Here is a 22,227-nt window from a genome sequence, read left to right as displayed (position 1 = left end):
CGTCTACCAAATCCACTCACAAGGCTTTGGTCGGCCCGAGGCTATGGTAGAAGACACTTGCCCAAGGTCCCACGCAGTGGTACTGAACTCGGAACCATGTGGTTCGTACGCAAGCTACTTACCACACACCCACTGGCTGTGTAGTTAGAAGTTTGCTTCCCATCCACAGGGTTCTCCTCCGGGAGGCACTTTGGACAATGTCTTCTACACTATCTTGGTTCGCGGAAACTGAAAGAAGTCCGTCGTATACATGTATGTATATATTTACACAAATACACACACACACACAAAGACATATACACACGCGCGCTCATTTGCAACACATATACTGGTTTTGAAAAAAAAAAAAAATTAGTGGAAAGATTTTTATATTATTTAGTGGTCAACGGGAAGTAACTTTATAATAGTTATGTTTCATTCTTTCCCTTGAAGTATCGCGTTTTTTTTTTTTTTTACTGTTTGGAGTTTTTGTCTCTCCTTGTTTGGATATTGAGATTACATTATAATCCATATATATAAATTCAGAAAGACAAAAAGAAAAAAAAAGGGGTGGGGCAGAGAAAGAAAAAGTGGTTATAGGCGTAGCTGTGTGGTAAGAAGATTGCTTCCCAACCACATAGTTCCGGGTTCAGTCCCACCGCGTGGCACCTTGGGCAAGTGTCTTCTACTATAGCCTCGAGTCGACCAAGGCCTTGTGAGTGGATTTGGTAGAGGAAAATTGAAAGAAGCCCGTCGTATATATATATATATATATATATATATATATATGTGTGTGTGTGTGTGTGTGTGTGTGTGTGTGTGTGTGTAGGTGATTGTTTGTATATATTTGTGTGTTTGTGTCCCCTACCATCGCTTGACAACCGATGTTGGTATGTTTACGCCCCCGTAACTTAGCGGTTCGGCAAAATGATCGATAGAATAAGTCCTGGGGGGCGATTTGACCAACTAAAAGCAGTACTCCCACATGGCCGCAGTCAAATAATTGGAACAGGTAAAAGAATAAAAGAATAATACAGAAATTACAATTGGCAAAATCGATTTACGAAAGAGAATGTTTATAAAGGAGCCAGTGAAAATGTTCAAGATTTCCTTTGCCTGTACAGTAATGACTTGTGGAAGAAGTGACTATTTAATTTGTCAGTTAAATATACGTAAATTTATATGGGACGACAGACAATCACCTCTTCGTCACACACTTTTGGCCGTCAGGTGTATGAATATAGAATTACAGGTGAAAAAGAATTCATAGAATAAAATCACGGTTTTGCTAGTCACAGGAAATAATTATAATTTCGGGTGTGAAAAAGTCACAGGTAATAAATATTTAAAATTACAGGGTGGCCCAAAGGTATGTTTGTAGTTACTCAGCTATCTCTTTCGCATTAACAGTTTAGATCTTAATTATAAAAAAAAAAAAAAAAAAATGAAAACATTATTCTATGCTAATTTAGCTAATTTTGTTAAGCTCCCTTTTTAGTTGACAGTAAGAGACTACCTTAACCAAGCCTTTTCACAGCGTTGGTTTGGAAGATGGGGCAGCATCGAATGGCCTCCAGGTTCACCTGACCTGACACCAAAAGATTTCTTTCTTTAGGGTGTTGTAAGGAATAAAGTTTATGAGAAGAATTCCAAAACAGTAAATGAATTAAAAGATTACATTTCTGACGCATTCACTGAAATTAATGGAGATCGGAATTTGTCCCCTACTGTGTGTCAGGGTGTTCCGAAGAAGTTTGAAGAATGTTGCAATGTTGAAGGAGGATATTTTGAGCATCTGAGAGATTAAACATTGTCTGTTTAAGAGGTGCAAGAAACAATATGATTGTAAGATAGAAATTTAAATGTAATAAAATTATTTCAAAGAAATTTAAAGTGCCTACGTGATAACTGTAAACCTACTTGTGGGTCAACCTCTATATATAAGAGCTCTTTTGTAAAAGCAAATAACCAAGACGTTAATGTGACCGCATATAAAGTAACACCTGAAGAGTTATTTCCCTTGCTCACACCATGTTAATCCATGTATATTCTTTTCTACTCTAGGCACAAGACGACGAAATTTTTTTTTTTTGGGGGGGGGGGGGGAATTCGATTAGATCGACATCAATACGCAACTGGTACTTAATTTATCGACTCCCAAAGGATGGAAGGCAAAGTCGACCTCGGCGGAATTTGAACTCAGAACGTAAAGACATACGAAATAATGCTGAGCATTTCGCCCGGCCTGCTAACGTTTCTTATTTCTTTACTGCTCACAAGGGGCTACATACAGAGGGGACAAACAAGGACAGACAAATGGATTAAGTCGATTATATCGACCCCCAGTGCGTAACTGGTACTTAACTTATCGACCCCGAAAGGATGGAAGGCAAAGTCGACCTCGGCGGAATTTGAACTCAGAACGTAAAGACAGACGAAATACTGTTAAGCATTTCACCCGGCGTGCTAACGCTTCTGCCAGCTCGCCGCCTTTAATCCATTTATATTATCGTGCCTTTCGTTTTAAATGTATAAACCACTACTTAAAATAACAAGAGCAACTTAATCTTAAGCGTCCACTATAAGTTTATATAACGCTATTTACTTTGTAGGCTCTTTATTTGTACATTAGTCAACAAGAAAGCGCTCGATCGATCTGAGAGAAAGAACAGCTAAATTTTCCCCAAATTTAAGTGCTAAATATAAATGATATCTCAGATTACATTTGATAACACACTATTAGATTCACAACAACTCTCTCTCTCTCTCTCTCTATCTCTCTCTCTCTCTCTCTCTCTCTCTCTCTCTCTCTCTCTCACACACACACACACACACACACACACAATTTTGACACTGAAGTTGAAGTGTAAGTCGGAAATTTTAAAATAAATTTGGAAGTTGAATAAAATTTGATATAAAATATAATCGTTCATAAATTTTCTTACAACACGGCCAATCCTGCGCCTATATTTATTTATTTACATCTATATACAATCATCTTTTATTAAAAACTTTCTATATCATTTATCATATCCTATATAATGTATCCTATTTATTATATTTATTCTGTCCCATCTCAATTTGCCTCACCTCAAAGTATATGGAAATACGAAAGAATGCAAACGAAAAATGCATAACTCAACGTAAGTGCAAACAGCCTGACTTATCTCCCTTGCGACACCCTTTTAAATCGTTTTTCAGTTAATGCCTTTATTTCCTTCTATAATTTTAATCCATGTAAGAGTGACCTCCCTTAAATTTACATTGATTCCTCACCAACATGTGACGTCATAACCAACATGATTTTCATATTGCGTCAATACAAGATTTGTACCGGTCCATTAGGAGATCAGATTCCACGTACAACAAGCTTTGTTGTCAAACATCTCTAACTAGAACACCACCCTGTGGCTACAAGCATGAAATATAGGGGACACTAAAAAGCGTTCTTTTCAATTGGCCGAATCAAATAAATTGTGTGTGTGTGTGTGTGTCTGTTTATCTATCTATCTATCTATCTCTGTCTGTATCTCCACATCTTTCTCTGTCTCTGTTGCCCTGTCTTTGTGTCTCTCTCCCTTTCGTTCTCAGTCTGTCTGTCTGTCTCTCTCTCTCTCTCTATATATATATATATATATAGAGAGAGAGAGAGAGAGACAGACAGACAGTAAGACTGAACCCGGAACCATGTGGTTCGTAAGCAAGTTACTTACCATACAGCCGCTGGCAGAATCGTTAGCACGCCGGGCGAAATGCTTAGCGATATTTCGTCTACCGCTACGTTCTGAGTTCAAATTCCGCCGAGGTCGACTTTGCCTTTCATCTTTTCGGAGTCGATAAATTAAGTACCAGTTTGCGTACTGGGGTTGATCTAATCGACTGGACCCCTCCCCACCAAAAAAATTTCGGGGGGGGAGTAGAAAAATATATTGAACTTGAAACCACGTGGTGTTTGCACCTTGATTACTTTTGCTTTTGGCTTATTTTCCCCGTCAGCGTCTCCTCATTTAATGTGAAGAAGAAGAAGAAAGAAAGAATGAATCGAACAAACAAACTGATACATTCTATTCTTATTTCTTTATTGCCCACAAGCGGCTAAACATAGAGGGGACAAACAAGGACAGACAAAGGGATTAAGTCGATTACGTCGATCCCAGTGCGTAACTAGTACTTAATTTATCGACCCCGAAAGGATGAAAGGCAAAGTCGACCTCGGCGGAATTTGAACTCAGAACGTAACGGCAGACGAAATACCGCTAAGCATTTCGCCCGGCGCGCTAACGTTTCTGCCAGCTCGCCGCCTTTCTATTCTGTTTTTGTGAACAGTTATCTCTTGATTTCCGTTCTTAGTGCGATATATTAAATATATTTTAATCTGCTTCTGTAGTTACATTACTGATTAGCTTTCCAAGGACTTCTTTTCATAGAGTTTACAACAACGACGAGCTCTCTCTCTCTCTCTCTCTCTCTCTCTTTGTGTGTATGTATGTATGCATGTATGTATGCGTGAATGTGTGTACGTGGATAGGCGCGTTTTTGTTTTGTTTGTTTTCTTTTCGTGAATGCGCGAGTTGTTAAGTACGCTAAACAAATAGACTTTATAATTCACAATCTATTAGACTAAATTTTGCAACCTAGAATGATAACAGTAACAACAACAGCCGCAGCAACACCACCACCACCACCGCCACCATACATTCTTTTATTCTTTTACTTGTTTCAGTCATTTGACTGCGGCCATGCTGGAGCATCACCTTAAAGGGTTATGGGGGTTAAAAGGTGTTAGAAAAAATTCTTTGTAAGCCTAGTACTTATTCTTATTTCTTTATTGCCCACAAGGGGCTAACATAATGGGGACAAACAAGAACTTTCATAACTAGGCTAGCATGTCTACGTACTGGTGTCCAGTACGTGGACATGCTAGCCTACCACTTGGGTTATCTCAGAAACGGCTGTAAGACTTCAAATTCACCTTACCCTAATTAAATTGTTCAAAATTACTTGAGGTACTCGTTCTGCCATCGTTTTGGCCCGTTTCTCTAATATATGTTGATTTCCAACGTGCATTTTCGCTTATTTTTTCTTTTTACTTTCCCCTTAGATTTCCATGTGTAGTTTCTATTTTGCTTTTGTAACATATTTCTATTGTATTTCACTACACGTGAGATTGAAAATGCCACAAACTCCAAACTCTACAGTTAAAACTCTCAACGAAGAGACTCTTAAGGAACTGAAAGAGATCAACACGAACTTGACACTTTTAATTAGCAAGATCGATGAACTCACTCGCTTTACACAAGAGGCAAAGAAAAAGAATTGAATGAACAATCTCTAGAACAGCTCAATCAACATTTGTCCGAATTATGCACCACTCTTCATTCTTTACCTCATAATAATTACTTAAATGAAAATTCACCTACAGATGATACACAAGATAGAACCCCCTCCACGCTTACACTATCAATTAAAAAACCGCATTATCCACATATGGAATGAAAAACTTAAAGCCAGAAAATTTTCTTTCTGGAATATGATCAAAAACAACCACAAGGCAGAAATTTATGAACGCTGGTTAAATTCTACACCAATAATTTTGCCTCATAAATTCCAAAGTAAACGTATTCCAAACGAGCAAATTCCCTACAACGCTGAGAAAGACAAGCCAATTTCTTTATTAACTACGAAACACAGTTCAACATAGAAAACGCATCGGATAACCCCTTCCTGAAGAAAAATAAACCAAAAACATACACAGAAATGACCCCACGCTTATCTAACACAAACGACACACGGTCTAGGGGACACAACTCCACCGACCTAACCTCTCTTACACACCAAAATAACTTTCAAACAACACTCAGGAATTCAGCCCACAATAGAAAATCTGGATGTAATCCTCAAGGCATCCTACATACAAATCAAAGGTTCCATCGAAACCTCCAGACTAACCTAAACTTTTGGGAACCAATACCTACCAATCCAACCCCATCATCTCAATAAATGGAAGAATTTACCTCCGAGACTTAACCCTCAACATGGTTACTTCAATCATTCAACAAGACACAACCTAACTAGACAACATAACTTCTCCCTCCACTCACATAACAATATCAAAAATAAATTTAACCCAAACCACATCAACCATAGACAATATAACAACCCTCAGGACAACCATAATCTAGTCCGCTACACAGTCACTCCACCACAAACATACTACCACAGACACACTTTACACCCATTTTCTCCTCAGCAAACCAAACACAATACAGACTTTCCACAACAGTCATTCTACTACAACCATTTTTTTAGACCTAAATCAAAGAAACAGAGATGTGAAATGGAACAAAATGTACATGAACAACCGAAAATAATCAACTTATCAAAAAAAAATCCTAAGTATTACACAAACTAAAATTCTAGCAAGAGGTTTAAAGTTTACTCCAACCCCTCGCAGGTCGAACTCGAATGAAATTAAGGATAACACTTTGGATTTCTGTCGAAAATTACGCCTCATAGAAGCACTTCACAACTACACCAGCGAAGATGACCCAATAATAATAAACAAAAGTGAATACTGTGCTACAAAAGGCAAAAATAAAGTGCTTGATGCTTTCTGTGAACACATTACCAGTTTTCCTTTTAATACCCTACAAAAACAACGAATTAAATCCAACCTTAATGTAAATGAATGGAAAGACCTAATCGAGTTAAAAAATGATATAAACCTCACCATTAAAGAAGCTGACAAAGGAAGTGCGGTAGTGGTGATAGACACAGAGTATTACAAAAAGTTAATACTCTCCATGTTGGGAAATGATATTTACAATGAGAAGATAGTACAATACAACCCACAGAAGACACTTAAAAACTTATCCTCTTTACTTCGAATACATGGAAAGGGCCTCACTAAACATGAAATTGACTATTTATCCAATTTTAAATACAGACCTAGTCTATTCTACAGATTACCTAAAATACACAAAAATCCACATATTTGTAAAGCTTGCAAAGTTTCTCCAAGCCTATGCATTAATGTTCCTCTCCCTACTGACCTCCCCTACTGAGACCCATCATTGCTGGCCCTGCTTGTGAAACCCACCGTTTGAGTAACTTCCTCGACATCTTACTCAAACCGTTTCTAAAATATGTGAAAAGCTTCATCAGGGATGACTTAGACATGCTTAACCACCTCCCAAAGACAATAAATGAAGGAACCCTGTTAGTATCATTCGATGTGGTGAATTTGTACACCAATATCCCACACGATTATAGTATAGAAGCGATCACCTGGCTAGAAAAATACCCAGAAGAGATCCCAGGACGCATCAACTACAGATTCATAATCGCAGCACTCAAATTCATCCTACTGAACAACTATTTCATATTCGATACAGTTTACTATCAACAAAAATGTGGAATTGCAATGGGAACCCAAGCTGCTCCAATGATTTTAAACCTTGTAATGGGTTACCTAGAGCTTAAAATATATCAATCATCACTACAAAAATATGGCACTTTTTTTCATTCCCATGGCTATTTAAAGGAGAACTGGAAGAGATATTTGGACGATTGCTTTATACTTTGGAAAGACAGCATGGACAAACTCCTCGATTTCAAATTAATGCTTAACAATATTAATATCAACATACAATTCACCATGGAGCACAGCAGTAAACAACTCCCTTTTCTTGACATCCTAATTAAAATAGTCAATAACCACATCGAAACAGACATCTTCTTTAAACCCACAGATTCTAAACAATACCTATTATTCAACTCATGCCACCCCAAACACATAAAAATTAATATACCTTATAATCTAGCGAAAAGAATCTGTACCATAGTTTCGGACACCTATACTTGTGAACGAAGACTCCTTGAACTCAGATCAATACTAATCAAAAGACATTACCCAATATCATTAATAAATGATGGCATTAAACGAGCTAAGGAAATAGATATACGAACATTAAGGGAAGTCAACCGAAATACTAAACCAGACTTAAAAATACTCCCATACATCTCCACACATAACCCTAGAAACAACGAAGCCTTTAACATTATCATCTAAAATCTACCCATCCTCACAGGAAATAAAACAATGAACAAAATTATCAAAAGCAAAATGCAACCTAAATCATTGAAAAAATTATTAACCAGTGCAAGACTGTATCCATTAACAACAGAACCAAAAGTGAAAAAATGTGGCCGACCTAACTGTGGTACATGCCCCTACCTTTTGGAGGGTTCAAATTTCCACTTTAAGCAAGGTGAAATATTTAAGATTAAATCAAATTTCACCTGTGCCTCGGAAAATCTAATCTATGCCATTACATGCTTAGGGTGTGGTAATAATTATACTGGCCAAACAAGAATATCACTCCTTTATATCTATGTATGTATATATATCTACATATATGTGTATGTATGCATGTCTGTAAAACTAGAGGTAGTCGATAGCTTCCGCTATCTGGGCGACCAAGTTAGTAGTGGGGGTGGGTGCGCTGAAAGTGTAGCTGCAAGAATAAGAATAGCCTGGGCAAAGTTTAGAGAGCTCTTACCCCTGCTGGCGACAAAGGGACTCTCACTCAGAGTAAAAGGCAGACTGTATGACGCATGCGTACGAACAACCATGCTACATGGCAGTGAAACATGGGCTGTAACTGCTGAGGACATACGTAAGCTCGCAAGGAATGAAGCCAGTATGCTCCGTTGGATGTGTAATGTCAATGTGAATACCCGTCAGAGTGTAAGTATCTTGAGAGAAAAGCTGAACATTAGAAGCATCAGTTGTGGCGTGCAAGAGAGACGATTGCGCTGGTATGGACATGTGGTGAGAATGGAGGAGGATAGCTGCGTGAAAAAGTGCCACACCCTAACAGTTGAGGGAACCCGTGGAAGAGGTAGGCCCAGGAAGACCTGGGCTGAGGTGGTGAGGCAAGACCTTCGTACATTGGGCCTCACCGAGGCGATGACTACTGACCGAGACCTTTGGAAATGTGCTGTGCGTGAGAAGACCCGGCAAGCCAAGTAAGATCGTTGCCAGTGCCCCTGGACTGGTTCTTGTGCGGGTGGCACATGAGATGCACCATTTTGAGCGTGGCCGTTGCCAGTACCGCCTGACTGGCTCCTGTAGGATTTTCGAGCGAGATCGTTGCCAGTGCCCCTGGACTGGCTTGTGCGGGTGGCACATAAAAGACACCATTTCGAGCGTGGCCGTTTTCGTGCGGGTGACACGTAAAAGCACCCACTACACTCTCTGAGTGGTTGGCGTTAGGAAGGGCATCCAGCTGTAGAAACTCTGCCAAATCAGACTGGAGCCTGGTGTTGCCATCCGGTTTCACCAGTCCTCAGTCAAATCGTCCAACCCATGCTAGCATGGAAAGCAGACGTTAAACGATGATGATGATGATGATATACACACATATATATATATAAAAATATATAGTTTTAGGGAAAATAACCAAGTTTCAAGAACTCATCGATGAAAATCCACTATCACATATAGAAAAATTAATAATTAAAAGCACAATAAATGAGTATAAAATAAAGTAAATATCATAAGATAAATATTATATTTATCTTATGATATTTACTTTACTTTATTTTATACTCATTTATTGTGCTTTTAATTATTAATTTTTCTATATGTGATAGTGGATTTTCATCGATGAGTTCTTGAAACTTGGTTATTTTCCCTAAAACTATATATTTTATCTATAAAGCTCAATTTAATTTTAATTTTTTATAAATTGATTTTAATTGAGTTTTGTCCCTAATATTATTATATATATATACATATATATATATATGTATATATATATATATATATATATATATATATATATATATATGTGTGTATGTATGCATGTCTGTATGTATATATATATATATATATATATATATATATATTTATATATATATATATGTATGTATGTGTGTGCGTATTCTTTTATTCTTCTATTTGTTTCAGTCATTTGACTGTGGCCATGCTGGAGCACCGCCTTTAGTCGAACAAATCGATCCCAGGACTTATTCTTTTGTAAGCGTAGTACTTATTCAATCGTTTTCTTTTGCCGAACCGCTAAGTTACGAGGGCGTAAACACACCAGCATCGGTTGTCAAGGATGGGGGGGGGACAAACACAGACTCACACACAAACACATATATAGACACAAGCACACATGCATGTATACAATGTACATATTTATATACTTGTAAGTATGTATGTTATGTATGTATGTATGTACGTACGTATGTGTTATTTCTTTACTACCCACGAGGGGCTACCTACAGAGGGGGACAAACAAGGATAGACAAACGGATTAAGTCGATTACATCGACCCAGTGCGTAACTGGTACTTATTTAATCGACCCCGAAAGAATGAAAGGTAAAGTCGACCTCGGCGGAATTTGAACTCAGAACGTAGCGGCAGACGAAATACCGCTAAGCATTTCGCCCGGCGTGCTACGTATGTACGTACGTATGTGTGTGAGTCCGTGTGTACTTGTTTCATGCACGAACCGCTAAGCATTTCGCCCGACGTTCTAACGATTCTGCCAGCCCGCCGCCTTCGCCTTGCTTTATAATAGGTATATTGATAATGATTTCGGAATGAGTTTGTGTTAGAGGTTGAAAGTTGTTTTAGAGCTAAGGCTGTGGGTAAGAGTTGAGGACATAAGGCTTAGAGTTAAAGGATACTAAATGAGAAAAAAATCTGATTCCTTAAAAAGGAATAGGAATGCTATGCTGTGTTGAAATTTCTTTGAACATGCGCATAACTCGAAATGAAGCGTAATAGTCAATTACTTGATTGAAAACAATCCTGGCTCGGGATCGTTATATTTGAGATATCACTATTCTTTTATTCTATCGAGTTAATGGTTATAAATGTATAGGATTGCCCAGAAAGTTTCAGCCTGATCGAAAAGAAATGTGAGAAAAACTAGTCCAATTATGACCATCCAGACTTTTTCCAACAGGTTGGGCAACCACATAGTTTTCTACAGGGTGTCCACAAAGTCTGGGTACATCGAGTAAATAAAACCATAACCTAAATAATTAAATATAAGAAATAATAACTTCTTAAAGTATGTGTTAATCCCCATATGGGTACATGGATTAAATAAAATCATGACATAAACAATTAAATATAAGTAATAATAATTTCTAAAAGTATGTGTTAATCCTCATGTACCCAGACTTTGTGGACACCTTGTAATATTACATTATTTAAAAGACGTAAAAACATGACTGGAGGGAGATTTGGGGCACTATTTCTAGTAAATCAAACAACCACGAAGTAGAAGCCTTAGCGATGTAGGCTGTTTCGTTTAAGAGTTACCTTCCCTGAATGAGACACCGTGTAGCGCCGCCTAGATACTATTCGTAACACAAAGAGAAAGTAAAAACAAGCAGACATCTCCAGACTATGGCTGGTGGTGGATGATCTCGTTATGTCTATGAGAAGTCAGAGCTGTTCCAGTGAAATCATGTCGGTTACGTCTGCTAGAGACAAATTTGAAGCTGCTGTCAAAGTTATAAGGAGCTTACCTAAAAATGGTCTGTATATTAAGCAATATATAACTGTTGATTACTTTTAATATTCTCTCTTGTGTTTCTTGAGTCCTCCCCCTTTTTTTATTCATATGATCTAAACACCTCGTTGTTCTTATATTTCTCTCCGTTCTTTTCTAAGAGGTTTAGGCCTCTTATGGTGTGTGGAAGAAGAAATTATTATCACTTTTATTATCTATCTGTCATCATGTTAACGTATGTTGGGTTTCGATCTTCTAAGTCATTTTGCGTTTAGATTAATCAAATTTTACGTTAATGCTATTTCAACTTTTACAAAGCATGGATAGACGTTGCTCTTTTTAATAGTTTATGTTTGCACTATATATAAGAGATCCCGTTTAAGGTGTATTTGTTGTGTAGATCGATAAGAGATCCTGTTTAAGGTGTATTTGTTGTGTAGATCGATAACTAAAACCGTCAGCGTTGTTTGTATATAAAAAGAAATCACTGTCGCTGTTATACGATCAAGGGACGAATAAAATATTTTGTATTAGTTACACATATTTATTTTCTTAGTTCAAATCCTGCTGAAGCCAACATTCCTTTTCAGCCTTCCAGAGTAGGTAGAATTTAGTACCAGTGAAATTCCTTGAATCAATTTAATTGATCTGTTCCTGCCCCCGATTTTGTGATGTCGTGTTCATTCGATTTACTGGCTTTTTCGTTTGGACTTAGTTGGCGATCTTCTTGGAACTTTCTCATACCTGTGTATACTGTTGCTTATCTTAATTTAACCTCTTTCTATCTCTAATACCTTTTGTAACCTGCCCTTATAATTTCCGCTCATCGAATACCTTTCTGACAATAATAAAGAAAAGCGGTCAACCTTACCTTGCATCCTTTCGACGTTCAGGAAATAAAGTACCAACCTTTGTCCTACATATTCGTGGTTTTGTACTAATATTTACATTCAGTATTATGTATGCTTCAATGAGATCCACAAAATAGTTGAATCCATCTTTTATTCCACCTGAATGACCTGCATTGGTTTCCATACAATCCTCCCCACTAACTTCCCTTGTGAATATGATATCTATCTATCTATCTATCTATCGTGCTTGTTTACATTACAATGTGTGTGTGTATTATATGAGTGTGCATGTGTGCATATATATATATATATATATATATATATATATATATATATAGGAGTGAGTGAACAAACAGAAGCAAGTAGCCCTCAACACATTTAGTTGTAGTTATATGCATTTGGTAACAGTGTGTCTGAGCTCCACATTACCTGGTGTAGGGTATGATCACATAACATGCCTCCGAAAATCTACCGAGGCGGACGCGACCTACACCTATGATATATATATATATATATATATATATATATATATATATATATATATATATATATATTTATATATAATATATATATATTATGTAATCTATTATATATATGTAATACAAATTAGTTAATCTATTATGTAGATATCATGCTTTTATTGTACGTAACAAAATACATTGAAACTAGTTTTGAGACGGTTCATTTGTGAAACCGGTTCGTCTAAAATACTGCGCTCTCTTCGCGATCAAAATATATGTACCTATGTAGGCGCGCATGCAAGTCTCCTTACAAGTTGTACGTATAAACATTAAGGTTATTTTTTTTTTAATAATTTTTCATTTGAAGCCATTTCAATCATTTTACACTTGCTATGTTACATCCACGAGAGAGTCATGAACGTCACGTAATCTCATTTCTAATTACATATACGAAGCGTTGTGCTTGTGTAACTTGAGATATACTTAATGTTCTTTTCCTGAGTTACCAACTAAAAGAAAAAAGCTACAACATACATGTTATAAATCATCTGACGTAGGACTTCTAAACCATTTTCTTATCTATGAACCCCTTTGATTACTATTTTATTCTCGATGTTTAAAAACTAGTTTTATAGAAACTTCTTTCAAAATTCCTATTTTGCTTTGTCGCACTTGTGTAGGTTAAACTATATAAAACAGAGAAAGAGACCTAGCTGTTTCTTGCAATACATACCAATACATATATCTAAATCGAAATATTTTCAGGAGCCCTTAAAATACTATCGTTGATCCTCAATTTACTATTTCATTGTGTGAACCCCAAAAATCTCATATGGACCACCGATCAAACGTATCACTGTACCTATGTGTTTGTGTATATGTGTGTGTGTGCGTATATGTGTTTGTGTATATGCGTGCGCGCGAAGCTGGTGCTTTATCCGTCGTTTCTCGTCTTCTAATTGCAATAATTTAGGTAATACTAATTATAGATATAAAATAAAATGAAAAAGTGAAATAAAAATCGCTTTCTAACAAACAAATAAATAAATAATTTACTCTACGTTTATTAGATATTCATTCTCTCATTTGTTTAAAAAAACCAAAAAAAAAAAAAAAACCGCGTGTTCATGTACATAGACACACGTATACGCACACGTGCGGTATATTTCGTGACGATGCATGTTAGTCTGTTTTATTTGTTCTGTCGATCCTTCTATTTCTCAACAGTATGTCTTTCTTTCCTTCAACTGGTCTGTCTGTGCGTCTTGTCTGGCTTTCCGTCTAGTTTTGAATAACCACTATTTATTGAAGCCAAGAAGAGAGCCACTACGTTGGTGAGGTAGGGTGATTAGCCACTCGACCAGCTAGAAATAGCAACCAGATCTTACTGTGAGACCTAGTAATACGTAGATACACGATGACTGAATGAGAGTTGGGATGGTCTTGGTTGGAAAGCTTTTGATTAATAGGTCTCTGCTTAATCAGAATATTGACTTGACGCTAAAGTACAAGAACTACTACTATTACTACTACTACTATTACTACTACCACCACTACTACTACTACTACTACTACTACTACTACTACTACTACTACTACTACTTATGTATCTATTTGTTGATTTTCTCGTTTGTATTTCTCAAACAAGTGCATCGACCTTATTAAACACGTTGGTAGAAGATCTAATCTGGAATCAGTTTGTACAAGACGAAGCAGTGTTCGAATTTCTTATGTAAGTCACCGCTTGAACTGCTCGAAATAGCAAATTAACCACCTCGAATTACCCCCCCCCCCCCACACACACATACACATACACGTACTTTCTGCTATCTTAGAAAAGGAAGCACACATTGGCTAAGGTAATTTACTGCACTGAAAGGGAATGCTTTTGGTCTGATTGACCAGGGTTTGATGACCTTGGAAACTAAGCAACACCAATCTTAGTCCACAAACTCATTTGTTAGTAATTCTTTTACCTCCACTGTAGTGCTCTCTCTCTCTCTCTCTCTCTCTCTCTCTTTCTTTCTAATCTAAACTATTACTTAACCAACGTGTTTTTATTTGTTCAGTTGTCATGCAGCTAAACATGAATGTGATCAGAGAAAGCTGTTGTCATTTACTAGCTCTCAACCACCTCTTACCTGCCTCTTGTGTTTCTAGTCCCTGGCTGAGCATTCGACACAGCCTACTTATGCAGAGGAAAATAAAATACAATAAAATAATAGCAAAAATGATGTATTTTTTTATAGGTCACTGTGAATTGATCTTTTCTACTTGCAGTTAGTTTTGATTGTAGATAGGGTTACACAAATCTGCAATATCTCCACTACAATTTGACAATGTTTTGTTCTCTTCTGCAAAGAATAAGATTTATATCTATATATATCATCTTTCATTTACAATGGTCACTCGATGTCAAGAGGAGGTACAAGCGCTCACACATACACATACAGACATAGTTATCTATCTATTCAGCCATCCATAACCCACACACATTATATCATAATCGTCGTTTAACGTCCGCATTCCATGCTAGCATGGGTTGGACGGTTTGAACCAGATGGCTGCACCAGGCTCCAGTCTAATCTGGCAAAGTTTCTACAGCTGGATGCCTTTCCTAACACCAACCACTCCGAGAGTGTAGTGGGTGCTTTTACATACCACCAGCATGAGGGCCAGTCAGTCGGTTCTGGCAACGACAACGCTCAAAGGTGTTTTTATGTGCCACATAAAAGTACCCAGCACACTCTATAAAGTGGTTAGGTAAGGCATCCAGCTGTAGAAACCATCCCAAATCAGAGTGGAGTCTAGTGCAGTTCATTTGCAGCCAGTTGCTTCTTCAGTCGGAGTCTGGAATGTCCACGTTGTTTCTCCCAATCTTCTCTGATACAGTTATATATATATGTGTGTGTGTGTATATATATATATATATATATATATATATATATATACATATATATATATGTATGTATGTATGTATGTATATATATATATATATATATATATATATACACACATATATATATATATATATATATATATATATACACACATATATATATATATATATATATATATATATATATATATATACACACATATATATATATACATATATATATATATATATATATATATATATATATATATATATACATATATATATATATGTATGTATATATTTATATTTATATATATATATATATATACACACATGTGCGTGTGTCTCCCCTACCACTGCTTGTCAACTGGTATTGGTGTGTTTACCTCCCCATGACTTAGTGGTTTGGCAAAAGAGACCTTTCGAATAAGTACCAGACTTAAAACAAAATAGTACTGGGGTCAATTCATTCGACTAAAAGTTTCTTCTAGGCAGTGCCCCAGCATGGCCGCAGTCTAATGACTGAATCAGGTAAAAGATAAATGATATGCAGCGAGCTTCTTTCAGCTTCATTTTCAGTCTACTCACAAGACTTTGATCAACCAAGACACTTGCTCAAGGTGCCACACCGTGAGACTGAACCTGAAATCATGTGGTTCAGAGGCAAACTTCTTAACTACTCAGTCACACCTGTGTTTCTCTCTCTCCATTTCTTTCTCTCTCTGTCTCTCTATCTCTTCATGTATATATGTGTATATATATATATCTAGCATCCTCATCATCCTCATTTAGCATCTGTTTTCCATTCTGGCTTCGGTTGGATGGTTTGACTGGAACTAATAAACCAGAGAGCTACACTAGGCCCCTGTCTGTTTTGGCTTGGTTTCTACAACTGGATGCCCTTCCTAATGTCACCCACTCAACAGAATGTACCGGGTGTCTTTAACATGTCACCAGCATGGGTACCATTAATGCAAACATTGAAGTAATTAAAAACACAAGCTGCTTCTGTTGCCTGGTATGATTGTAGTTCCATTTGTTTTATGTGTCTTGACCTGCAATACATAAAAGCAACACGTCTAAACTGGCTTATCTCCAAAATAGTTTACTGTATGCTGCTGAATAGGTCATTGTTGATGCTCTTCTTGACAGAATTACCCTCTCTGTATGGTGAGGAAGCCTACTTTGCAACCACGTGGTTTTGGGTTCAGTCCTACTGTACGGCACCTTGTGAAGTGTCTTCTACTATATCTTAGGACTGATCAATGCCCTGTGAGTGAATTTGGTGGACAGAGACTGCGTGGAAACCCATGGCATACATACATACACACATGTTGTTGTTGTTGGCACTCCGTCGCTTACGACGTCGAGGGTTCCAGTTGATCCGATCAACGGAACAGCCTGCTCGTGAAATTAACGTGCAAGTGGCTGAGCATTCCAAAGACATATGTACTTTTAACGTAGTTCTCAGGGATATTCAACGTGACTCAGTTTGACAACTCTGAACCTTTGAATTACAAGCACAACAGAAACAGGAAGTAAGAGTGAGAGAAAGTTGTGGTGGAAGAGTACAGCAGGGTTCGCCACGATCCCCTGCCGGAGCCTCGTGGAGCTTTAGGTGTTTTTGCTCAACAAACACTCACAACGCCCGGTCTGGGAATTGAAACCGCGATCCTATGACCGTGAGTCCGCTGCCCTAACCACTGGGCCATTGCGCCTCCACACATACATACATACATACAAAAAAACAAACACACAGCAAAAGAAACCTATAGAATAAGTACCAGACTAAGACTAAGTACTGGGCTTAAATTGTTTGAGTAAAATCCTTCAAGACAATAACCCTGCGATGAATAAAACAAGAAGTAGAAAGAATAGAGACACAGAATTGATTCATAGCATTTGAAAAACTTTTTCCCATGCAATTTATATTTCAAAGATACAAAACTTTTCTTAGTGTCGTAATCTTCTGTTATAATTCTATTTATGTCTAGGATTATCTATAGGTGCAGGTATGGTTGTGCGGTTAAGAAGTTTGTTTCCCAGCCATATGGCGCCAGGTTCAATCCCACTTTGTAGCATCTTGGGCAAATGTCTTCTACTATAACTCCTGGTTGACGAAAGTCTTGTGAGTGAATTTGATCGATAGAAACTGAAAGAAGCCCTCAGTATGTGTGTGTGTGTATATATACATATAAATATGTATAAATTATATACACACATACACACATATATACATATATATAAACACACACACACACATACAGAGTGCGATGGGTAAATTGTTGTCATTTTATATTTTTTAGTTTGTGCATTGTTTATTTTTGATTTTGTTGACTACACAGTATAGTAGAGTCAGTTGGGCACCTTCTGTGAAAAAAACAACACCATGACGTAATTCACTCCGCCAGAAATTTGGAAACAACATGCTGTACTGTTTGACATTCGTGCTGGAAGCTCCAATATAAACATCTCAGAGTGTTTGGGTGTCAATCTGAGGACATGTACCGAGAGTGATGAAAATCAAACATCCACTCAACATCATGGTGTTTAGAGTGATTGCTAGTGATGGCGACATTATGCCTCCATTCACCTTCCCACGGTGGCCTACATCAAGTGCCTGGAGGAGATAGTGCTGCCCTGGGTCAAGAGGGTGGTTGTGAGAAGACCCCTATGTCTGACAACAGGACTCTTTACCATGTCACACATGCAGGAGAGCCCAGTCATGGCTGTCAGACAATTTCTGTAATTACATCTCCCCTAACATCTGGCCACCTAACTCCCCAGACTGCAACCCCTTGATTATTATGAGTGGAGTGCAGTTGAGCAAGAGACTAACAAAACTCCTTGTAACACCAAAGATGAACTGAAGGCAAGGATTATGGCAGCATTCACCAACTTAAACAAGGAGACCGTCCAGAAAAGTTGCAGGAGATTCCAAAGTCGTCTGGAGGCCGTGGTTGAAGCCAATAAGAATTTTATTGAATAAATTTACTCTTTACTATTTCAAGATATTTTAATGTAATTTTGGTAAATATATCTCTTAAAATGAGATGTCAGTGTTATTTTCATTTTTGCGTAATTTAGATGACAGTTTATTTACCACACCCTGTATATATATGTATATATATATATATATATATATATATATATATATATAGATTCAAGATTGAATATGGTACTTATGCGTAGGCACCAGAATATCGTATGGTATGGTATTATACAAAAACCATTCTAAAAGGATAGGTGATCAAAAAAATCAAAAATAAGCAACACGGATTTCAAGGATGATTGCAGTACGCACGTTTCATGCTACTCCAATTTATTTAAGTAATGCGAGCATTACATTAAATGCAATATTCTACTGTAATATGTCTATTCTACTGTAATTTTCTGCATTTTCGTGCAGCTGAAGATTGCTCTTTATATTGCATTTAATGTAATGCTTGCATTACTTAAATAAATTGGAGTAGCATGAAACGTGCGTACTGCAATCATCCTTGAAATCCATGTTGCTTATTTTTGATTTATATATATATATATATATATATATATATATATAACAATTGCAGTGTGGAAGGTGTTTATAAGCCATTTAAAAACACACAAAAACCGTTCGATTCACTTCAACATTTAAGTTTAATTTATCAAAATATTTTTGTTGCTTTGAAATATATACGGAATTTTGTCAGTGAACAGGTTGCGGTTTCAAAGCAACAAAAAGTATATGTGTGTGTGTGTGTGTATTGTATGTGTTGACGCCCGCCATATGTCCATACAAACACAAACTGAAAAACAAATTTCCTCCTCCTCCTCCCAGTCTCTCACTCATTCTCTCTCTCTATCTCTCTCTCCTCCCACTCTCATTCACTTTGTTTTTATATCTCAGCCATATACATACCCATACACTCACCTTATCTACTATTCCTCTCGTCTATGCTTTCACATGCACAAATGAATATATACACACATGTATGTACGTGCATATGTATGTATGTTTGAATGTATGTATTATATATATATATATATATGTAAGCACATGCACATACATACATGTGTGTATGTATATACACAAACAAACGTGTTTGTGTATATATATGTGTGTATATATATATATATATAATATATATATATATATATGTATACATATATATATATATATATATATATATATATATACATAACTGATGAAGGAAACAGAAGATGGATTTAGTATGGATGCTCTTTAATCGACATACCAATAAATATATACTCAAAGTTCAATGGTTAGAAATTTGGGCTTACACTCTTGAGATTATGAGTTCAATTCTTGGACTGGGCTGTCTGTTGCTTTCTTGTGCAAGACACTTTATTTCACATTACTGCTGTTCAGTCATCTGTAGAAATGAGTTGTGATGTCACTGGTGCCAAGCTGTATCGGCCTTTACCATTCCCATTGATAACATCAGCGGTGTAGAGAGGGAAGGCTGGAATGCATGGGCGACTGCTGGTCTTCTATAAACAGCCTTCCCCAGACTTCTGCTCAGAGGGGAACTTTCTAGGTGCAATCCCATGGTCATACGTAACCAAAGGGGTTCTTCAAATATATATATGTAGACACACGTATATATAAGCATGTATACACATATATATACATATGTTAGCGTGCTTTCGGAAAGTCATTCAGTCCAGAAACAAAGGCGCACTGGTTGGAATACACTATAGGTTTTATCGTTAAGTAATCTATTAATCAATAAATTAATTATTGATTAATTCGCCTGAAACTGTCTGTCATGCTACTGAGTCTTTTTGAATGATTTCCCATTCAGAAACATTTTATTACCGGAATGACCTTTCTGTAAGTACAACAAATCGGTTTCAATTCATAATTTTAATATGATAAATCATGCAAAACAAATCGAAAACAGTTACATATGTCAACAAAAAAGCACACACATGCACAACCACACATATGTACGCATGTATATTTATATATTTATCTATGTAGCATAACATGCGCATATATCTGCATAATATATATATATATATATATATATATATATATATATATATATATATATGCATAATAATAGAGAGAGAAAGATAGGTAAGAAAGATAGATACATATAGTTAGATTAATAGGCAAGCAAAACAAATATATATTTATGAACATGTGTGTGTGTATATATATATATATATATATATATGTATGTGTGTGTGTATATATATATATATATATGTATGTGTGTGTATATATATATATGTATATATGTGTGTGTGTATATATGTACATTTATGAATATATGTATATGTATATATGTGTGTGTATATATGTATGTGTGTGTGTATATGTATATATATGCGTGTGTGTATATATATATGTGTATGTATGTATCTTTTTATTATATTATATTATTATATTTATCTTATGATATTTACTTTACTTTATATTATACTCATTTATTGTGCTTTTAATTATTAATTTTTCTATATGTGATAGTGGATTTTCATCGATGAGTTCTTGAAACTTGGTTATTTTCCCTAAAACTATATATTTTATATATACTTTATCTATAAGGCTCAATTTAATTTTAATTTTTTATAAATTGATTTTAATTGAGTTTTTTACCTGTAATTTTGGATTTTGTCCCTAATATTATTATTATTATATATATATATATGTATGTATATGGGTGTGTGCACATATATGTGCGTATTTGTGTTTCTTTGTCTTGACTTTAGTTGTAAATTAGCATCAGTGGTACAAATGAGTTTGTTCTTTTCCATTTTTCTATGGAAACTTACTTGGTGATGAGAAAAAAAACCCCAAAAAATCTCCTTTGGAAATTGGTGAAGGTTGGTGACAGGAAAAGCATCCCACCGTAGAAAATTTGCTTCACTGAATTCCATCTGATCTATGCAAGCATAGAAAAGTGGACATTTACTCGATGAGGTTTATGGTGCTGTATATAAATATCAATCCCAGTATTTGACTGATATTTTGTTGTACTGAAAGTGGGAAGGCAAATTTGACACTTGAACTCAGAATATGTAAGGCTGAAACTGAAAATTGCAAAGCATTTTCTCTAATGTGTTAATTATTCTGACAATATACAAGGACATCATCATCATCACCATTATCATTGTTTTAATGTACACTTTTCCATGCTTTCATGAGTCAAATGAAATTTATTGGAGTAGATTTTCTACAGCTGGATGCCCTTCCTGTCACCAACCTTTAAATGTTTTCAAGCAAAGCAATATTTCTCCTTGGCTAGACATGTTTTAACAGAAAACTGGGAACGGATGAGCACCACTTGTATGATGGTGATGTTTGTTTATAACCATCAAGTCATACTAGGACATGAAGAGAGGGAAAGAAAGAGAGAGACGCATGCACGCACGCACACACACACACACACACAAAGTTTCTTTCAGTATCCTACTGACAAGGTTTTTGTTGGCAAGGCACTGTAGTAGAAAATACATTCTCAAGATGTCATGTTGTGGGGACTGAACTCGTAACTGTGTGGTTGGG

The 22,227-nt window shown here is 36.4% G+C and overlaps 1 protein-coding gene across 4 annotated transcripts in view; it reads left to right on the top strand.

Annotated features, from left to right (window-relative positions):
* The first annotated feature begins 10,585 nt into the window (after positions 1-10,585).
* LOC106882786 (acyl-CoA-binding domain-containing protein 5) overlaps positions 10,586-22,227 on the top strand; it is a 64,070-nt gene continuing 52,428 nt past the window's right edge. The window contains exon 1 of one of the 4 annotated variants that reach the window (XM_089354332.1): positions 10,586-11,542. In XM_089354332.1, coding sequence (XP_089210458.1) covers positions 11,437-11,542 — 106 coding nt within the window. In that variant the 5' untranslated portion in view covers positions 10,586-11,436. The remainder of the gene's footprint in view (positions 11,543-22,227) is intronic. The other 3 variants (XM_089354331.1, XM_089354329.1, XM_089354330.1) reach the window with 3 other exon arrangements.

This window comes from Octopus bimaculoides, chromosome 6, assembly GCF_046866305.1.
Source record: "Octopus bimaculoides isolate indiv1 chromosome 6, ASM4686630v1, whole genome shotgun sequence".
In the NCBI taxonomy this organism is placed as follows: domain Eukaryota; kingdom Metazoa; phylum Mollusca; class Cephalopoda; order Octopoda; family Octopodidae; genus Octopus; species Octopus bimaculoides.
The sequence above is the reverse complement of the archived record's forward strand: the minus strand, read 5'-3'. Positions and strand labels throughout refer to the sequence as shown.